Raw genomic sequence first — 18174 nt, 5'->3', positions numbered from 1 at the left:
ACAACAACAACAACAACAACCATAATCTTATCCCAACTAAATGGGGTCGGCTACATGGATCCTAAGAGGCTGTGACAGTAATAGAAATAAGAGAAGTAGAAGAGAGTAAAAAAAGTACAAAGAAGTAAAAGGAAGTGAAAAGATAAAATAAAATTAATAAAGGATTAAAGTCGAAGCAATAGTCAAAGTAACATCCTAGGAATATTCCCCCTATAAGGGGTCGGCTACATGGGTCCTTGTCCTCCAAACAACTCTATCCGCGGTCATACTAAGGTTGAGCCCTGCTAACTGCATATCCTTTCTTACCACTACTCCAATAGTCATTTTAGGGTTGCCCCTATCCTTTTTAGCTCCTTCAAATTGAATCTGGTCACTCCTCCTTACTAGTGCATCCCTAGTTCTCCGTTGGACATGACCATACCACCTTAAACGGCTCTCACGAAACTTGTCCTGGATTGGTGCAACTCCCAATTCGGTTCTAATACAATTATTCCTTACTTTATCTATCCCGGTCTTGCCACACATCCTCTCCAACATCCTCATCTCTGCTACACTCTTCTCATCTATATTACTCTTCTTAGCGACACAACATTCCGCCCCATATATCATCGTTGGTCTTATTATTGTCCTGTAGAATTTTCCCTTAAGCTTAATAGACATGTGTTTGTCACATAAAACTCCTAATGCACCTCTCCACCTCATCCATCCTACTTTAATTCTATGGGAAACATCATCCTCTATACCACCCTCTTTGTTAATGGTTAACTAAGGTATCTAAAGTATTCACTTGGCGGTATCTCTTGCTCCTCAAGTTTTACCACTTCATCACTTCTCCTAGTTTGACTGAAGTTACACATCATATGTTCTGTCTTTGTTCTGTTTAACTTAAAACCTTTTGATTCCAAGCATAATCTCCATAACTCTAGTTTCGTGTTAATCCCTTCCACTGTCTCGTTTATCAAAACAATATCATCAGCGAAAAGCATACATCAAGGGATCTCATCTTGGATATTCTTGGTTAAATCATCTATGATAAGTGCAAACTAATATGGGCTTAGAGCTAATCCTTGGTGCAACCCAATTGTAATTGGAATTTTACTATTTTGACCCTCTACAATTTTGACACTTGTCACCACACCCTCATACACGTCCTTAATTATATCTACATAGTTACTTGAGCTCATTCTCTTCCCTAGTACCTGCCAAGCTCTCTAGGCATCCTATCATGGGCCTTTTCTAGGTCCATAAAGACCATATAGAGATTCCTTTTATAAACTCTAAAAATTTTCACAAGCCTCCTTAAAAGGTAAATAGCTTTTGTCATTGATCTCCTTGGCATAAAACCAAATTGGTTCTCCAAAATATCAGTTTCTCTTCTTAGGTGGGCTTCAATGATTTTCTCCCATAACTCTATAGTTATTGTAATTTTGGATATCAACTTTGTTCTTATAAATTGGAACTACAATGCTTCTCCTCCAATCATTTGGTATTTTCTTTGTACTCAAAATCTTGTTAAACAGCTTGGTTAGCCAAGATACCCTCCCGTACTCCTAAGCTCTTCCACACTTCAATTGGGATCTCATTCGGTCTAGAGGTTTTGCCTGCCCTCATCTTTCGTAGGGCCTCTTTAACTACAGCCTCGCCAACTTGATGTAGATGTCCATGACTTGTGTTGGCTTCAAGACTATTCCTCTCCACTTCCGAATCCAACCTATCAGTCAAGATAGCTCCATTTAGTAGATTGTAAAATTATTCACCTTATCTCTCCAAAATGTCTGCATCCCGTATTAATACTCTACCATCCTTGCTCTTAATGCATCTAACATGGTCCAAATCTCTACTCTTCCTTTCTCTTATTTTAGCTGTCCGATAGATCACATTTTTCCCTTCATTTATATTAAGTTTTTCATAAAGGTCATCATATTTCTTTGCTCTTGCTTTCTCCACAATCTTCTGAGTTTTTTGCTGGCTGCATAATATCGCACTTTATCCTCTGCCTCTTTAGTCATTTGCCAGGTCTTAAAACAAACTTTCTTCTTTCTAATGGTTGCTTGGACCTCGTCATCCCACCACCAAGTCTCTCTAGGACCCATATGCATACCATTGGAAACCCCTAGAACCTCCTTAGCAACCTTCTTAATACAAGTTGTCATCTCAACCCACATCTGGTTGGTATCGCCCTCAAAGTCCCACTTCCTTGTAAAACTACTTTATCGATAAATGACTCTAGGAGGTCTCCTTGTAGTCTCCCCCATCTTATCCTAGGACAAACCTGTTTCATCTTCTTATGTTGCCTCGTACCGAAGTACATATCCAAGACCACCAGTCTATGCTTGGCGGTTAAACTCTCTCCTGGTATAATCTTACAATCCTTACATAAAAGTCTATCAGACCTTCTAGTAAGGAAAAAATCTATTTGACTTGCATGTTGTCCACTTTTGTAGGTAATTAAATGTTCATCTCTTTTTACCCAAAAATAAATAAATAAATGTTCATCTCTCTTGTTAAAAAAGGTATTTGCAATGCACAGGTCAAACGCTATCGTAAAGTCTAGCATTGAAATCCCTTCTTCATTCCTCTCCCCAACTCCACATCCTCCGTGAACCTCCTTTGCCCACATGTCCGTTTAAGTCTCCTCCGATAATAATTTTCTCTCCTTGACCGAAACCTTGCACTAAACCATCCATGTGTTCTTAGAATTGTAATTTAACACTCTCATCTAATCCTGTCTGGGGCGGGTACACGCTAACTATGTTTATAACCTCGTTGTCTAGCACCAGCTTGATAGATAATATCCTATCCCCAAATCTTTTAACGTCCAGTACTTTATTCTTAAGATCTTTGTCCACAACTATGCCCACTCCTAATCTCCCTCTTTCGTCTCCCAAATACCATAGTTTGAAGTCATCTAATGCTTTGGCTTTATGACCCTTTCATCTTGTTTCTTGAATACATGTAACATTAATCCTTCTTCTTCTCATAACATCTATCAGCTCCAAAGTCTTACCCGTCAAAGATCCGATGTTCCAGGATGCAAACTTAATCCTACGCTTACAAACAAGATTAGTATTAAAGAACATGATAAACGGAAAGGTAAGGGATAATCAAAGAAAAATATAAAAATAGTCAAAACAAAATAATAGGATCCATGCAAAATGGATCGGTTGGGTATTGAATAGTGTCGGCTGCCTACCTGACGTGCCAAAATAGGTTAAATACTATGTAATATAAAGATGTAATATGAAATGTATGGTTAAAAGAGGTTACTTAGTACACTATACAAGTAATGTCGTCCAAACAAAAGTAATAATGCAGAACAAAGTAAGATAAAAAAGGTAGATACACAAGATTAAACTAAGGTCTGATCAGAATAGGCTAGGTTTCTTCACAATAAAACACACAATACAAAGGGGAGGGGGCGTAGTGTATTAGAACAAGAAGAGATAAAGCAATATAGAGGTATGATACTGTATTAAAAACTTGGGCAAGTAGATATGATGCAATGCAAGGGTAATGCAATACAGAGATATAATACTATAATAAAAATTAGAGAAAATTACTTGGACACCCCCTAGACTATGGCCATTTTGCTTACTATCACCAACTTTTCAAACAATTACTTGACACCCCCTGAAACTTGCTAGTGTTAGTCTGTTGTTAGTGTTTAAATGAAAATGTCCATTTTACCCTCACCTCTAACCTCTGGTAAACCATAAAAACGCAAAAAAAACCTGCAATTGAAATCCAAAACCCAGCCCTTGGTGTTGCACTTCTGCTGGCCATTCCGGCTATCAGCCACAGCGCTGTCCAACACCGGTGATGACCGTCCGTTAGGCGGTCAGTTAGTTTAGTTCTTCTCTCTCTATTATATTTGGGTTAGGAGCAGAGAAGCAGAGAGGGGTGCTGAAGCTACTATTATCGATGGTTTGAAATAAAAAAGCTTCAATTCTGCAATCACAATGAGATTAGCTAACAAATTTGTGCACTCATTTTGATGCCAAAAAAGAGCAATGTATGGATCCAATTAATGGATTCGACAGTGTGTTGGTGATTTACTATTTTGAGCTTTAAAGATGATCTCTTTATCTTTGGTTTTGAGAGCATCTCTTAGTGGCAGATCTTTCGGCATGAATATAGACGTGAAGAAATGCACGAATGCAAAAGGAGTTATTGAGCGCATTTGCTACTTAAGAGCTTCGAGAATCAGGAGTTCCATTCTCTGTATCGATTGTGTATCAAAGATGAAACCTTCTCCCCTCTGTTCTGAGTTCAGACGAATACAAAAACACTTTAGGATATCAGGTGTGCTTATAGATGCATTTTTTGATGGTTTTGGTTATAGAATGGAAGAAATAACCAAAAGAAGAGCACGTTCAGTTTTTCACCTGAAAATCGATCAAGGAAAACTCCGAATTCATCATCTTCGCTGCCAAAGAGAGGCAAAACATAGCAATAAGCTTCAGTATCCACGGCTTCCCTTGCTGTAATGCCAAGATTTGTTAGATCTTTAATAAAAATCGAAAACAGAAATGGAAAAAATGTTCAAGAAGAGAGCATCAGATGATGTTCTCGAGATCGAAATCCTCCATTGTTCCTCTTATATGTTCAACTCTGAGATTTCCCATTCCATTAATGCTACCTTCATTAGTTTTATTCCTAAGATTGGGGATGTATCTTCTTTTGCTGGGTATCGTCCTATTGCTTTGTGTAATCTGATCTATGAAATTATTAAAAAGATTCTCACAAACAGATTACAGCAAGTTATTGGAGATGTGGTGAGTGATACTCAATCAGCTTTCATAAAGGGGCGTTCTATTGCTAATAACATATTGGTGTGTCATGATGTTGTTCGGGGTATTGACCAAAAGGGTGCTATTCTTATTGTAATTTTAAAGATAGATCTTCACAAGGCGTATGACTCCTTGAGCCGAAAATTCTTGTTTGGAGTAATGGAAAGAATGGGGTTCCCTAAAAGTTTTCTTGGTTGGGTGAAAGCTTGTGTTAATTCCCCAAGCTTCTCTATTCTCATTAATGGAAGCCCTGCAGGTTTTTTCTTTGGTGGAAGAGGTATTAGGCAGGGGGACCCCATCTCCCCTTATCTTTTTACTATTGCTATGGAAGGCTTCTCAGGATTGATGAGGAAGCTAGAAGTGGAAGGTCGTATTCAGTTGCTGCCACGGTGCAGAGCATTACATCTCTCTCATCTTATGTTCACGGATGACCTAATGATCTTTGTGAAGGCCATCCATGAATCTGTTACCGCTAGTTTGGGGGCTTTAGAAGAGTTTGCTACCTATTCTAGGTTGCATCTCAATGAAGCTAAGTCCTCTATTATTTTAGAGTTTTCTCTTAAACCAAATTACCTATTAGGTAACTTGGTGTGCCTCTTCTTTCAGGGAGGTTATCTTTGGTGGATTGTGCTCAATCTTAGAACTGGTGCAGAAAAAATTGGAGGGGTGGAAAGCCAGATTCTTGTCCTATGCCGATCGCTTGCAGTTGATCTCCTCAGTGCTTCAAGGATGCTATATTTACTGGTCCGGACTTTTTGGATTACCCGGTAATGTAATTACCAAACTTGAGTCCTTATTTTCTAATTTCCTTTGGTCGGGTCCTTCTCTTGAGAGAAAAATCCATTATATATCTTGGGATGTTGTTTGCAAGCCTAAGTATGAAGGAGGTTTAGGAATTAAACGTATTAAAGACATGAATATAGCAGGAATTATAAAACAAATTTGGTGGATTGTTTCGCAGAAGAACAACATGTGGGTTAAATGGGTCAATAAGAAATATTTGAAGCATGACTCTATTTGGACTGTTAAAGTTCCCCAAAATTGTTCTTGGGTATGGAGGAAAAGTATAGAGATAAAATGGAACCATTGGTTCAGCACATTATTGAGAATGGTCTATCTATAAGATTATGGCTGGATAGGTGGCATCCAATGGGAGTACTTTTTAATTGTTTTGGGGATAGAACTCGGTATGATGAAAGATCTAATCACCTATCCTTAGTTAAAGAAATTCTGCAAGATGGTCAATGGCATCCTAGACCCTCTAGAGCTATTGCTTTACATGATATGTGGAGGGAGTTACCCGATGTGAAGAAACTTCATCATTCTGAATCCGATATGGTAGTATGGAAAGGCAATTCTACTGGTTTGTTTACTACTAAATCAGCCTAGGATCTTATTCGGAATAACGTAAGGAAAGTGGAGTGGTCTGCTGCGGTTTGGTTTTCTGAAAATATTCTAAGACAGTCTTTTACCACTTGGAGATGCATTATGGATGCTATGCCAACCAAGGACCAGCTTATTAGACGATAGGTGGGGATAAATCCTAATTGTGTTTTTTGTTGGGCTGGTTTGGAGAGTCGGAACCATCTTTTCTTTGATTGTTCTTTCACTTCAAAAATATGGGGGGATATTCTCTCTTCTTATACCCAAAGTAGAAGACAAGTTCAGAATGTGGAAGATGAAGCTGTTTGGATTAGATGTGAGTTTAGTGGAGATGACCCCATTCAAAAAATTGGTAAGCTGGCTTTTTGTTCTACTATTCAGCATGTGTGGCAAGAAAGGAATTTTAGATTGTTCCGTAATAAGACAAGAACAAGACCCCAAGTTGTTGCTGCAATTAAAGAAGATGTGCTTTCTAGGTGTGCCTCCATTTCTCTTACTGGGACTTACACCCTTAGAAATCAGTTTCTTGTTGATAGTTGGGGAATTATTGTGCATTGGATTCCTACTGTTCCGAAGGCATGTTTATGGTTTCGACCTCCTCAGTCTATGTTTGCTCTGCATTGTAATGGTTCTCTATCCCAAGAAAAGGCAACTTATGGAGGGCTGATTCGTGATGCTATGGGTCTCCCCATTATTGCTTTTGCAGGTGTGGGTGTAGATAGATCAGTCCTTTCTATGGAGTTGTATGCTATCTTCCGGGGTATGACTTTATGTATTGAAAAAGGCTTCTATGACGTATCCATTTGGTCAGATTCCAAATTGGTTGTGGACTTGCTAAATGGAAAGATTAAAGGTCCTTGGGCATTACAGTGGTTGAAGAGCAAAATCCACCATTTGAGTGCCTCTCTTTCTTCGGTGGAATATAAGCATGTGTGGAGGGAGGTGAATCAACCAGCAGATTACATTGTCTCCTTACCTACGGGTGATGTGGAGACTATTCTCCAACCGGTTGACTTCCCAGAAGAACTTTGTAAATTGGTTAAGGGGGATGCTGATTTCTATATCTACTATTGGTTGTAACTTCCTTGTTTTTGGCACTTTGGTTGATACAGGGTCTGTCCTGTTTTAGTTAGGGGCCTTCCATTTCCCTCTTTAAATATTTTAAAGAGGTTCTAGGTGGCTTCCTGTTTTTTTGTATATTTGTTTTTTCCTTTTTCTTTTCTTAATATAATTTACTTATCCAAAAAAAAAAAACTCTGAGATTCAGAAGCTTTGATTATGATGAACAAAGATGAAGATAACAGAGGAAGAAAACCATTTGTCTCGAAAGAAATAGAAAACGAATAGGTAGTCTTGGGGTTTTATGCCCTAATGGTTTTTGAAACAGCATCCATGGCTGTCGGTTTATTTTTTTTGGTTGCAGGAAGAAGAAGAAGATGGGGGTGAATCTGTCACTTCAGTACCCTTTAAGGGTAGTTTAGGCATTATAAAAAAATTAATCAATGACATCATCACTAAACCAACGGACATGACTTACTTGAAAGAAATGGTAAAATGCAGGGGGGGGTGTTCAAGTAATTGTTTGAAAAGTTGGGGATGGTAAACAAATGGGCCATAGTCTAGGGGGTGTCCAAGTAATTTTCTCTAAAAATTAAGCAAGTAGAGATGATGCCCTACAGGGGTGGGGTAGCGTATTAAAAACAGTAAGCAATGGATACCAAACTAGTAGAGGTAGAATCCTAAACAAAGTAGTGGATTAATAACCACCACTATACCAATTAGTAATAGTGCAATACAAAATGTAGTAATCAAGTGTAGTAACCCAATAGTCAAACACCCACGAAATTAAGTATAGTAAAATGGATAAACTAGTGTAATAGCACAAACTCAAGTGTAGTAAAACAATACTCAAGCAAGCACAAATTTAAATTGAATAAACAAGATATGTACATAATGACTAAAACAATTGTCCTTCAAAACTCCAAAAATCTGTTAGAATGTCTTGAACAGATGAGAATAGGGCATATTAGAGGAGGAATCATAACATGCAATTGAGGAAATGATGCATTACCATTGTCGGAAATGGGTTGTTCCTTTAGGTCTATGATGAAAGGGTTAAATGCAGATCAGCGATCCATCTGTTCATATTAACCTTGATTGTGAATACTCATCTGCGAGTGGTTCTATTGGAAGCTAGTGAACCATAAAGGTTAATCAGAAAAAGTCGAATGGAAATGGGATTGATGTGTTCCGTTAATACTTAATAGTCCTAGAGGTCCAGAGGCCCAGATTCTCGCAGGGATGGGACATGCAAACAATGCATGCCAGATTGTTTCATTTTCTTCACTGCTTAGGGGCAGATTGAGTCTATATTGCCCCACTTTGCTAAAGAGTTCTTGGCTAGGAAGGTTTCATGGCTGATTCTCCATTAAAAAAATATGGAGAATTTTGGATGGGTTTTTAATTTCCACAAGAATTTCCATCAATATGAAGGTAATTAGTATTGTTGGTCATAGATATTAGTGGATTGTTTTTGGAGTAATTGAGAGGCTAGTTTGGTAGAAAGGGATCTTGATGGGGATAGGGTGCACCACCACTTATCCTCTTGTTTAGAGAGAGGTTAATTGGATATGTTGGGGGTCATAGATGATGGGAGATATTCATGGAGGAGGGTAGTTATCCATTGGAGTGAATCAGTGAAGTGGGTTACCTTGAGCTGGAGATTGGTGGGATTGAAATATGGGTGATTCGAAATCAGAGGTTGTCTTTGATATCAGGGATCAGTCCAGAAATAGGTATTATGACCTAAGCCAATTTTTCGAGTAACCACGGATTTAAGAATGGGTAGAATAGAAGCAAAGATGTTCTAAGTCCATGATCATTTCTTTTTTATGGTATAAGGATCAAAGAGGGATCTATTGTGGGGATATATGGCTTTTAAGCATCTAGCCCAAAGGGATTGGTTATCTATGAGGAGTCTCGATCCTAATTTCATTAGGAGATTTTATTTTGTGTCGCAGAAGCTCGCAATCTAAGTCCCCCATGTGTCTTGGGAGTGCAAATTCTTTCCCAACATATTGGATAAACTTTTTGAGATCCTTCCTTGTCTCCATTCCAAATTCTAAAATAAATAGAGTCAATAGATTTGTAAATATTATTTGGAAAGGCAAAACAAGACATAAGATAGTTTGGGATAGATGATAGAACAGATTGAGTTAGACTCTTAAGTGTCCAATACCCATGGAACACTCCAGTACAATAAACCCGCATGGGATTACATCTGTTGCCCCAATTACATGCTTAAACTAGTATAGGCATTAATTTATGGAAAACCTTGCTTATGCACTAGTACATATCATGACTTCACAATTTTTGCAATGATATATTTATCTTTGTTGTCAGAGGAGGAAGAGAGGGAGATGAAGACATTCAACACCCAACAATGAACACCCATTCGAGTGTTTGTCTCAGTACAAAAATGGTGAGATTAGTTTGCCAAGATGAATTCCTTGGTTGGTCATTTTTTAGTGCCATCTTCTAGGGGTTAAAACACCAAATCGTTTTCCAAATTTGGTGCTACAAACTAGAGATGTCAAACGGTCGGTTCAGCCCGATTTCGGTCTGGGAATGAGTGAGATAAGGGTGTCAATTGCTCCAATTATGAGCTATCGGTCCAGTCCCTTAACGGTCCATCCCTAAAAGGTCAGGACCAAAATCGAACCAATAAATTAATCGGTTCCAAACTTGACATCCATGACCGTTAACTAATGGGTGGGCCAGTTCTGGTTCCTAAATAGTTCCAAGCAGTCCAAAAAAAAAAAAAAATTTCTCTAACACATGCTACATATTTTTTTTAAAATAATATCATAATAAGACATTAATTTCAATCACATGAGATATGCTTCATTTTTTTCCTCAAATCACAAAATTAGTTTATATTACCTCCTGTTTTGTATTAGTTAACAAGTAGGAACACCACCACCCTCACAAGTTAGGATTGTTTAAGGTATGTTCTTAAGTTAGCATTCCCAAACGGACCTTTAAATTTACAATCAAATCTTTGGTAAAATAGTATATGAGACAACGGTACCAGCCAAAATTGAAAGACTAAAATAATAAAAGGTTTGACCTTAACTCTCATGACCTTGAGTCTTAACAATTATATATTATATAGGGTTAGGATGTGAATTTGTTCCAGTTCTCCGGTTCCAACGGTTCTTAATTGGTAGATCTAGAACCAAACCAATAAATTATCGGTAGATTCGGAATCGGACCAATAAGCTATTGGGTCAATCGGTTCTGATTCCTAGCACGCCGATTCCAATTCTGGTCCAAAATTGACACCCTTAGAGTGAGATCAAAACCAAATTGTTAGGGAATTTCAGTTTTCGGCCAGTTTCAATTTAGGTTTGGTAAGGTTTTCGATTTATTTTTATTTTTTTTATTATCAAGTTAATACCAATTTAGATCAGTTTGTTTTAGGGCTTGAATCATAATGAAATCTAACAATCAGACATGTAGTGAAGAAAGATTCGAAAAAAACAATTAAAATCATCTTCCCTAAGTCAAACAAGTAAACAACCAGGACTACAGAAATTGATTTGATGAGTTCATGTTATAATAAGAACAAAGAGGAATAAATTGTAAGAGGAAGATAACTAATTATTGAAATCAATTGATAAATAGAGTATTAGAAATCTGAACAAAAAAGGAGAGGACTGAAAGATGGCCTGAGTCGAACGAAATCGTTCTGTCCTTAAGACAGTATTTGCACCCTCCTAATCCTGCAAAGGGTTGCAGCAAACCTGCTTCCCAAGATAAATCAGGCGGACTGTTACTGGTTGCAAGGAAAGTAACACTGTGAAGCTATCCGAGATTTTTTGATATCTGGACTGAGAGAATTCGTGGCCCATTTATAGGCCCACAAGGCCTGTTCGGATGGGTCACACCCATTGGCTCATATGGCTTGACCTGACAGGTCATGAGTATTGGGCTGGGCTCCCTTGGCTGTTCGTGTGGGCTGCAACTCTTAGGGTCAATGTTAAACCAAGGGTTGCACTCCCTCTTTGATCAGACACCGTCGATCCTGAAAAGATTAAGGCGACGATGCGCACGTGCGAAGTGCAAAGTACGCCATCAAAGCGCCTCACGCACGCGCTCGGACGGTTACCGTCTTCGCTCGCAAGTGCACCGTACAATCTCTTCTAGCATTACATGTGATAATAATAACTACTTACTACTAACACATATAAACCCAATGAGCTTTCCTTTCATAGCCGATGTGGGACTAAAAGTCCACCTCAATATTTTGAAAAATTCCAACATAGAGTTTATAGCGAAATCATTAATGTTACAAATCAAATCATCATTTATCATTGTAAGGGGAAGATAGCTATATTGAAATCACAAAATAAACCCTACTATCAAATCATTAATTTAATTTTTCAACTAATTTTGTATAGTGAACAAGGAGATTAATGGAAGCATTGTTACAAATCAATTTCCCAATTTATAACCTCATACTCATTGATTTGTAACAATCCCCTTTACAACTAGAAACCTTATTACTAATTTGAAATCAATGGATAATCAATTCTCCTATTCATAACCTCATAGTCAATGACTTTTATATCGTTTCAATTTTCAATCTAGATTATTAGTTGGTTAGGTCCAATATGATTTTCAGTTGGTTTTGTTATACCCCAATTCAAAACCACTCTAGTAAGGATCTATTCGGTCCAGGTTTTAACAATCTGTTTTGATCGATTTTACTGGTTTAAGGTACGTTTTGGTACCCCTACTACAAATTGTATGTAAACCGATTATGAACCGGATAATAAAAAACAAATTGAAACTGGTAAAATTGGATCAAGTGTCTGATTTTGACTGATACCTATCCAGTTCAATTTTTATTTTTCCTTGTGAAAAGATAAACTACGCTGGACGGACCAAATAATCGAAACCGAACCGATTGATACCCTTGACTTTTGAGATTCAATATGCGGGTCCATGTCTTATCAAAAAAATAAAAATAAAAATATGAGGATCCCTGGCATGGGAGAATGGAAATTGCATCCTCTCATGAGAGGACCTTTTATGGCCTTATTTATGTGTTTACCCCTAAAAGCCGCTATTTTTACGAAAATAATACCCCTTCGACACGCAGAAAAGGGATTTCCAACCATCAAAGCAATTCATCCCTAACTATGGCGATCGCTAGTTTGCAGAGATTTTCCTCTCAAATCTCTCGAGTCTCTTCAATCTCTCTCTACTCCAAAGCAGTAGTGACCAGATCAACTGCAACCTCTGCTCCAACCTCCAATACGTCTTCGTCAAAGAAAGTCGCAGATCGGATCGTGAAGCTATTCGCCATCGATCCCGAAGGTCAGAAACGCCAAATCATCGGGCTTTCAGGCCATACCCTTCTCAAAGCTTTAGCCAACAATGGACTGATCGATCCTGCGTCGCACAGACTTGAAGATATTGAGGCTTGCTCTGCCGAATGCGAGGTGAACATCGCCGAGGAATGGCTGGACAGGCTCCCTTCCCGTACATACGATGAGGAGTACGTTCTGAAGCGGAATTCGAGGGCTAGGGTTTTGAATAAGCACTCGAGGTTGGGGTGCCAAGTGGTTCTGACTTCGGAGCTAGAAGGTATGGTGGTCGCTGTTCCTGAGCCGAAACCCTGGGATACCCCGTAAGATTACTCGGGATGAAATTAGGGCTCTCTTTTTATTTTTCCGCGTTGAATCTGTTTTTGTTTTGGTCAAATAATTGAACACTTCTGAGGATAAACTGGTTCTCTTGAAATGTGATTTGCTTTCTTGTTTTGTTTATCTTGAAAGATTGTTGAAACTTTCTTATTTTGTGCATGCTACACGAAATGGTATTTCTAAACACTATCTGGATTCTACATAGTTCTATGTATCATAGAACACTTGAATAGTTGAATACAGTTCCTTTTAGGATGAAATTTGTGATTTAAGTTGGAAAAACCTGGAAACAGATTTCTGTTAATCTGGCTGGAGTAAATGATCGAATTGGATGTATTTCAGATATGAGGTACTTATGCTTCTCATATAATTTTTATAGGAAGATTCTTACTAGTCAGGAACCTTGAATTGTAGCATTTTGTAAGATTTGCCCGAGGAGATTATGCGCATACCTATCTTAAGGAAGCCCATTGCTTTATATTTGTAACAAAAGTATTGGAGTTGATATGTCTCTGGTCAAAGTATTGACTTCCCCTGGGCTTTTAGGCATTGTTTAGGGGCTGAGGCGCTAGCCAACGAAGCTTGCTACATAATTCCCTGCTGTAACAAACAGAATTAGAAAGGGTTGGCTTAATTTAAATGGTTTTTAGAGGTGTTAATGAACCAGAAAAGGTTCTGAGTATATGGAAGGAATTTTGTACTCTCTCTCCCTCTCACACAGACATACCACTATTATGAGGTGATTTGTCTCCATTTTTTTCTTCCTATGTTTTTGCTTGTCTGAGAGTTGTTATGTAAACTAGAGGGTCAGTTGCCCTTGTAAAAATTGTCTTCTAGGAGTTTAATTGGTGTAGTGGTCTGAGCTCACTATGCTTGAAGTATTGATGTTGGAATGAACATAAAACATACTTTTGATATAGAAACCCATATGATTTTCCTGCTTTTTTGGGTGTTGAGATTTTTGCCATTATTGCAGGGAGCAATCAAACAATAACTGAAGGATGATACCTAACAAAATTCTATAAAGAGAAAACTCAACGTAGAGTCCTCGAAGAAAGTGATACAACTGAAAGGCATTTCTGATGTAGAGGTACCTTTTCCAAAAAAAAAATTGTGAAAGACATTTCTCTTGTATTTGGAAGATATATTAGGCTTTAGATTGTGTAGTGGAGGTAGCTATTACACTAGGAGGGTTATTGAAACCCACATAAGACTAAGGATGTAAACGGATCGAATTCGGTCAGATAATGGCATTATCATATTCGTATCTGATTATATTCGGATGGATTCGGATAATATCCAATTAGTTTTTGGACGGATTTGGATAATATCCTATCCATTGACATCTTTACTGTATTGTTGATGAGGGTTAGGGTTTCTTCTACTCTTCTTAGTCTTTGATTTTCTTACGTTTTCTACTTTTGATTTTATCTTGTAGTTATGCTAATAGATATGTGATTCCATGTATCACAATGCATAAAAATATATATATAAACCAATAGAAAATCTAGAAAGAAGAATCACATTATCTTAACTTATAAAATTATAAAAATTAAAAAACTTAATCGGATAGATGGACACAAAGATATATTTCGTAGATTTTATTACCGTTGGATTGCTAAACGAATCGGATAATAATCGGTCAGATAGGGAGATTATCATCTTCGTATTCGATTAGTTTTCGGACGGATTCGGATTCTCCAAAACGGATACGAACGTGGATCGAATACGAATTTTCGAATATCTGTTGACATCCTTACATAAGACAAGAAACTACTATTACGAAAAACCAATTTGGTTTTTGGTTAGGAAGATCCATGATAGATGCTATTTACTTGGGAGACTCATGGAAAGGTTTAGAGATTGCAAGAAGGATCTTCATATGATCTTTATTGACCTAGAAAAAGCTTATGACAAAGTCCTTAGAGAGTTAATTTGTCAAGCACTAGAGAAGAGAAGTGTTTCAACTTTCAAGTAAGTATGTGGACATAATTAAAGATATGTATGATGGTGCGGTGACAAGTGTAAGAACTATGGGGAGCCAAGATACTGGATTACCAATTAAAAGTGGGTTACATCAAGGATCAGCTTTAAACCCTTATTTGTTTGCGTTTATCATAGATGATTTAACCAAAGACAAAAACATGGATATTGGCGATGCTATTGTTTTGGTGGATGAGACAAAAGCATGGATTAACGCCAAGTTGGAGTTATGAAGATCAATTTTGGAATCAAAAGGTTTTAAGAGAAGTAGAACGGAGATGGAGTATATGGTGGTGTAACTATGGTTACACACGTACACTAGGATTGATGATGAGGTGGTGAAAATTGATGAGGGAGATTCCGCAAAGTGATTATTTTTAGGTACATGGGGTCAATCATAAATAAAGAAAGTGATATAGAGGATGATGTTTTCACAGATAATTAAAATAGGATGGATGAAGTGGAGAGGTGCATCCATAGAGTTGTGTGATTGACGAATTCCTTTAAGGCTTCAATGAAAATTTTATAGGACAGTCATACGATCGGCTATGATGTATGGTGCGGAATGTTGGGTAGTTAAGAAGCATCATATAGATAAACTTATTATATAGGGTTAAGATGTGAATTTGATCCAGTTCTCCGGTTCCAACCGTTCTTAATTGGTAGATCCTGAACCAGAACAATAACTTATCGGTAGATCCGGAACCGGACCAATAAGCTATTGGATGGATCGGTTCCGGTTCCTAGCTCGTCGGTTCCAATTCTAGTCCAAAATTGACACCCTTAGAGTGAGATCAAAACCAAACTGTTAGGGAACTTCAGTTTTCGGCCAGTTTCAATTTAGGTTTGGTAAGGTTTTTGGTTTATTTTGATTTTTTTTTATTATCAGGTTAATACCGGTTTAGATCAATTTGTTTTTGGGCTTGAATCATAATGAAATCTAATAGTCATACATGAAGTGAAGAAAGATTCGATAAAAACAATTAAAATCATCTTCCCCAAGTCAAACAAGTAAACAACCAAGACTAGGGAAATTGATTTGATGAGTTCATGTTATAATAAGAACAAAAAGGAATAAATTGTAAGGGGAAGATAACTAATTATTTAAATCAATTGCTAAATAGAGTTTGTAGCGAAATCATTAATGTTACAAATCAAATCATCATTTATCATTGTAAGGGGAAGATAACTAATATTGAAATCACAAAATGAACCCTACTATCAAATCATTCATTTAATTTTTCAACTAATTTTGTATAGTGAACAAGGAGTTCAATGGAAGCATTGTTACAAATCAATTTCCCTATTTATAACCTCATACTCATTGATTTGTAACAATTCCCCTTACAACTAGAAACCTTATTACTAATTTGAAATCAATGGATAATCAATTCACCTATTCATAACCTCATAGTCAATGACTTTTATATCGTTTCGATTTTCAATCTAGATTATTAGTTGGTTAGGTCCAATCTGATTTTCAGTTGGTTTTGTTATACCCCTATTCAAAACCACTCTAATAAGGATCTATTCGGTCCAGGTTTTAACAATCTGTTTTGATCGATTTTACTGGTTTAAGGTAGGTTTTGACACCCCTACTACAAATCTTATGTAAACCGATTATGAACCGGATAACAAAAAACGAATCGAAACCGGTAAAATTGGATCAAGTGTCTGATTTTGGTTGATACCCATCCAGTTCAATTTTTATTTTTCCTTGTGAAAAAGTAAACCACACTGGACGGACCGAATAATCGAAACCGGACCGATTGACACCCTTGACTCGAGATTCAACATGAGGGTCCATGTCTTACCAAAAAAAAATAAAAAATATGAGGATCCATGGGCATGGGAGAATGGAAATTGCATCCTCTCATGATAGGACCTCTTATGGCCTTGGTTATGTTTTTACCCCTTTTTTACGAAAATAATACCCCTTCGACACGCAGAAAAGGGATTTCCAACCATCAAAGCAATTCATCCCTAACTATGGCGATCGCTAGTTTGCAGAGATTTTCCTCTCAAATCTCTCGAGTCTCTTCAATCTCTCTCTAGTCCAAAGCAGTTGTCACCAGATCAACTGCAACCTCTGCTCCAACCTCCAATCTGTCTTCGTCAAAGAAAGTTGCAGATCGGATCGTGAAGCTATTCGCCATCGATCCCGAAGGTCAGAAACGCCAAATCATCGGACTTTCAGGCCATACCCTTCTCAAAGCTTTAGCCAACAATGGACCGATCGATCCTGCGTCGCACAGACTTGAAGATATTGAGGCTTGCTCTGCCGAATGCGAGGTGAACATCGCCGAGGAATGGCTGGACAGGCTCCCTTCCCGTACATACGATGAGGAGTACGTTCTGAAGCGGAATTCGAGGGCTAGGATTTTGAATAAGCACTCGAGGTTGGGGTGCCAAGTGGTTCTGACTTCGGAGCTGGAAGGTATGGTGGTCGCTGTTCCTGAGCCGAAACCCTGGGATACCCCGTAAGATTACTCGGGATGAAATTAGGGCTCTCTTTTTATTTTTCCGCGTTGAATCTGTTTTTGTTTTGGTCAAATAATTGAACACTTCTGAGGATAAACTGGTTCTCTTGAAATGTGATTTGCTTTCTTGTTTTGTTTATCTTGAAAGATTGTTGAAACTTTCTTATTTTGAGCATGCTACACGAAATGGTATTTCTAAACACTCTATCTGGATTCTACATAGTTCTATGTATCATAGAACACTTGAATAGTTGTATACAGTTCCTTTTAGGATGAATTTTGTGATTGAAGTTGGAAAAACCTGGAAACAGATTTCTGTTAATCTGGCTAGAGTAAATGATCGAATTGGATGTATTTCAGATATGAGGTACTTGTGCTTCTCATATAATTTTTATAGGAAGATTCTTACTAGTCAGGAACCTTGAATTGTAGCATTTTGTAAGATTTGTCCGAGGAGATTATGCGCATACCTATCTTAAGGAAGCCCATTGCTTTATATTTGTAACAAAAGTATTGGAGTTGATATGTCTCTGGTCAAAGTATTGACTTCCCCTGGGCTTTTAGGCATTGTTTAGGGGCTGAGGCGCTAGCCAACGAAGCTTGCTACATAATTCCCTGCTGTAACAAGCAGAATTAGAAAGGGTTGGCTTAATTGAAATGGTTTTTAGAGGTGTTAATGAACCAGAAAAGGTTCTGAGTATATGGAAGGAATTTTGTACTCTCTCTCCCTCTCTCACAGACATACCACTATTATGAGGTGATTTGTCTCCATTTTTTTCTTCCTATGTTTTTACTTGTCTGAGAGTTGTTATGTAAACTAGAGGG

At 37.7% G+C, this 18174-nt stretch overlaps 1 protein-coding gene and 1 pseudogene across 1 annotated transcript; both read left to right on the top strand.

Annotated features, from left to right (window-relative positions):
- The first annotated feature begins 12287 nt into the window (after positions 1-12287).
- Positions 12288-13009, top strand: LOC122666627 (ferredoxin-2, mitochondrial-like). The gene has a single exon (XM_043862659.1). It carries the CDS (start codon positions 12380-12382, stop codon positions 12872-12874), a length of 495 nt encoding a protein of 164 aa, XP_043718594.1. The 5' UTR covers positions 12288-12379; the 3' UTR covers positions 12875-13009.
- Positions 13010-16843: 3834 nt separating this feature from the next.
- LOC122666750 lies at positions 16844-17488 on the top strand (annotated as a pseudogene).
- The last annotated feature ends 686 nt before the right edge of the window (positions 17489-18174 follow it).

Source organism: Telopea speciosissima, chromosome 7 (genome assembly GCF_018873765.1).
Source record: "Telopea speciosissima isolate NSW1024214 ecotype Mountain lineage chromosome 7, Tspe_v1, whole genome shotgun sequence".
NCBI classification, from domain to species: Eukaryota; Viridiplantae; Streptophyta; class Magnoliopsida; order Proteales; family Proteaceae; genus Telopea; species Telopea speciosissima.
The sequence above is the reverse complement of the archived record's forward strand: the minus strand, read 5'-3'. Positions and strand labels throughout refer to the sequence as shown.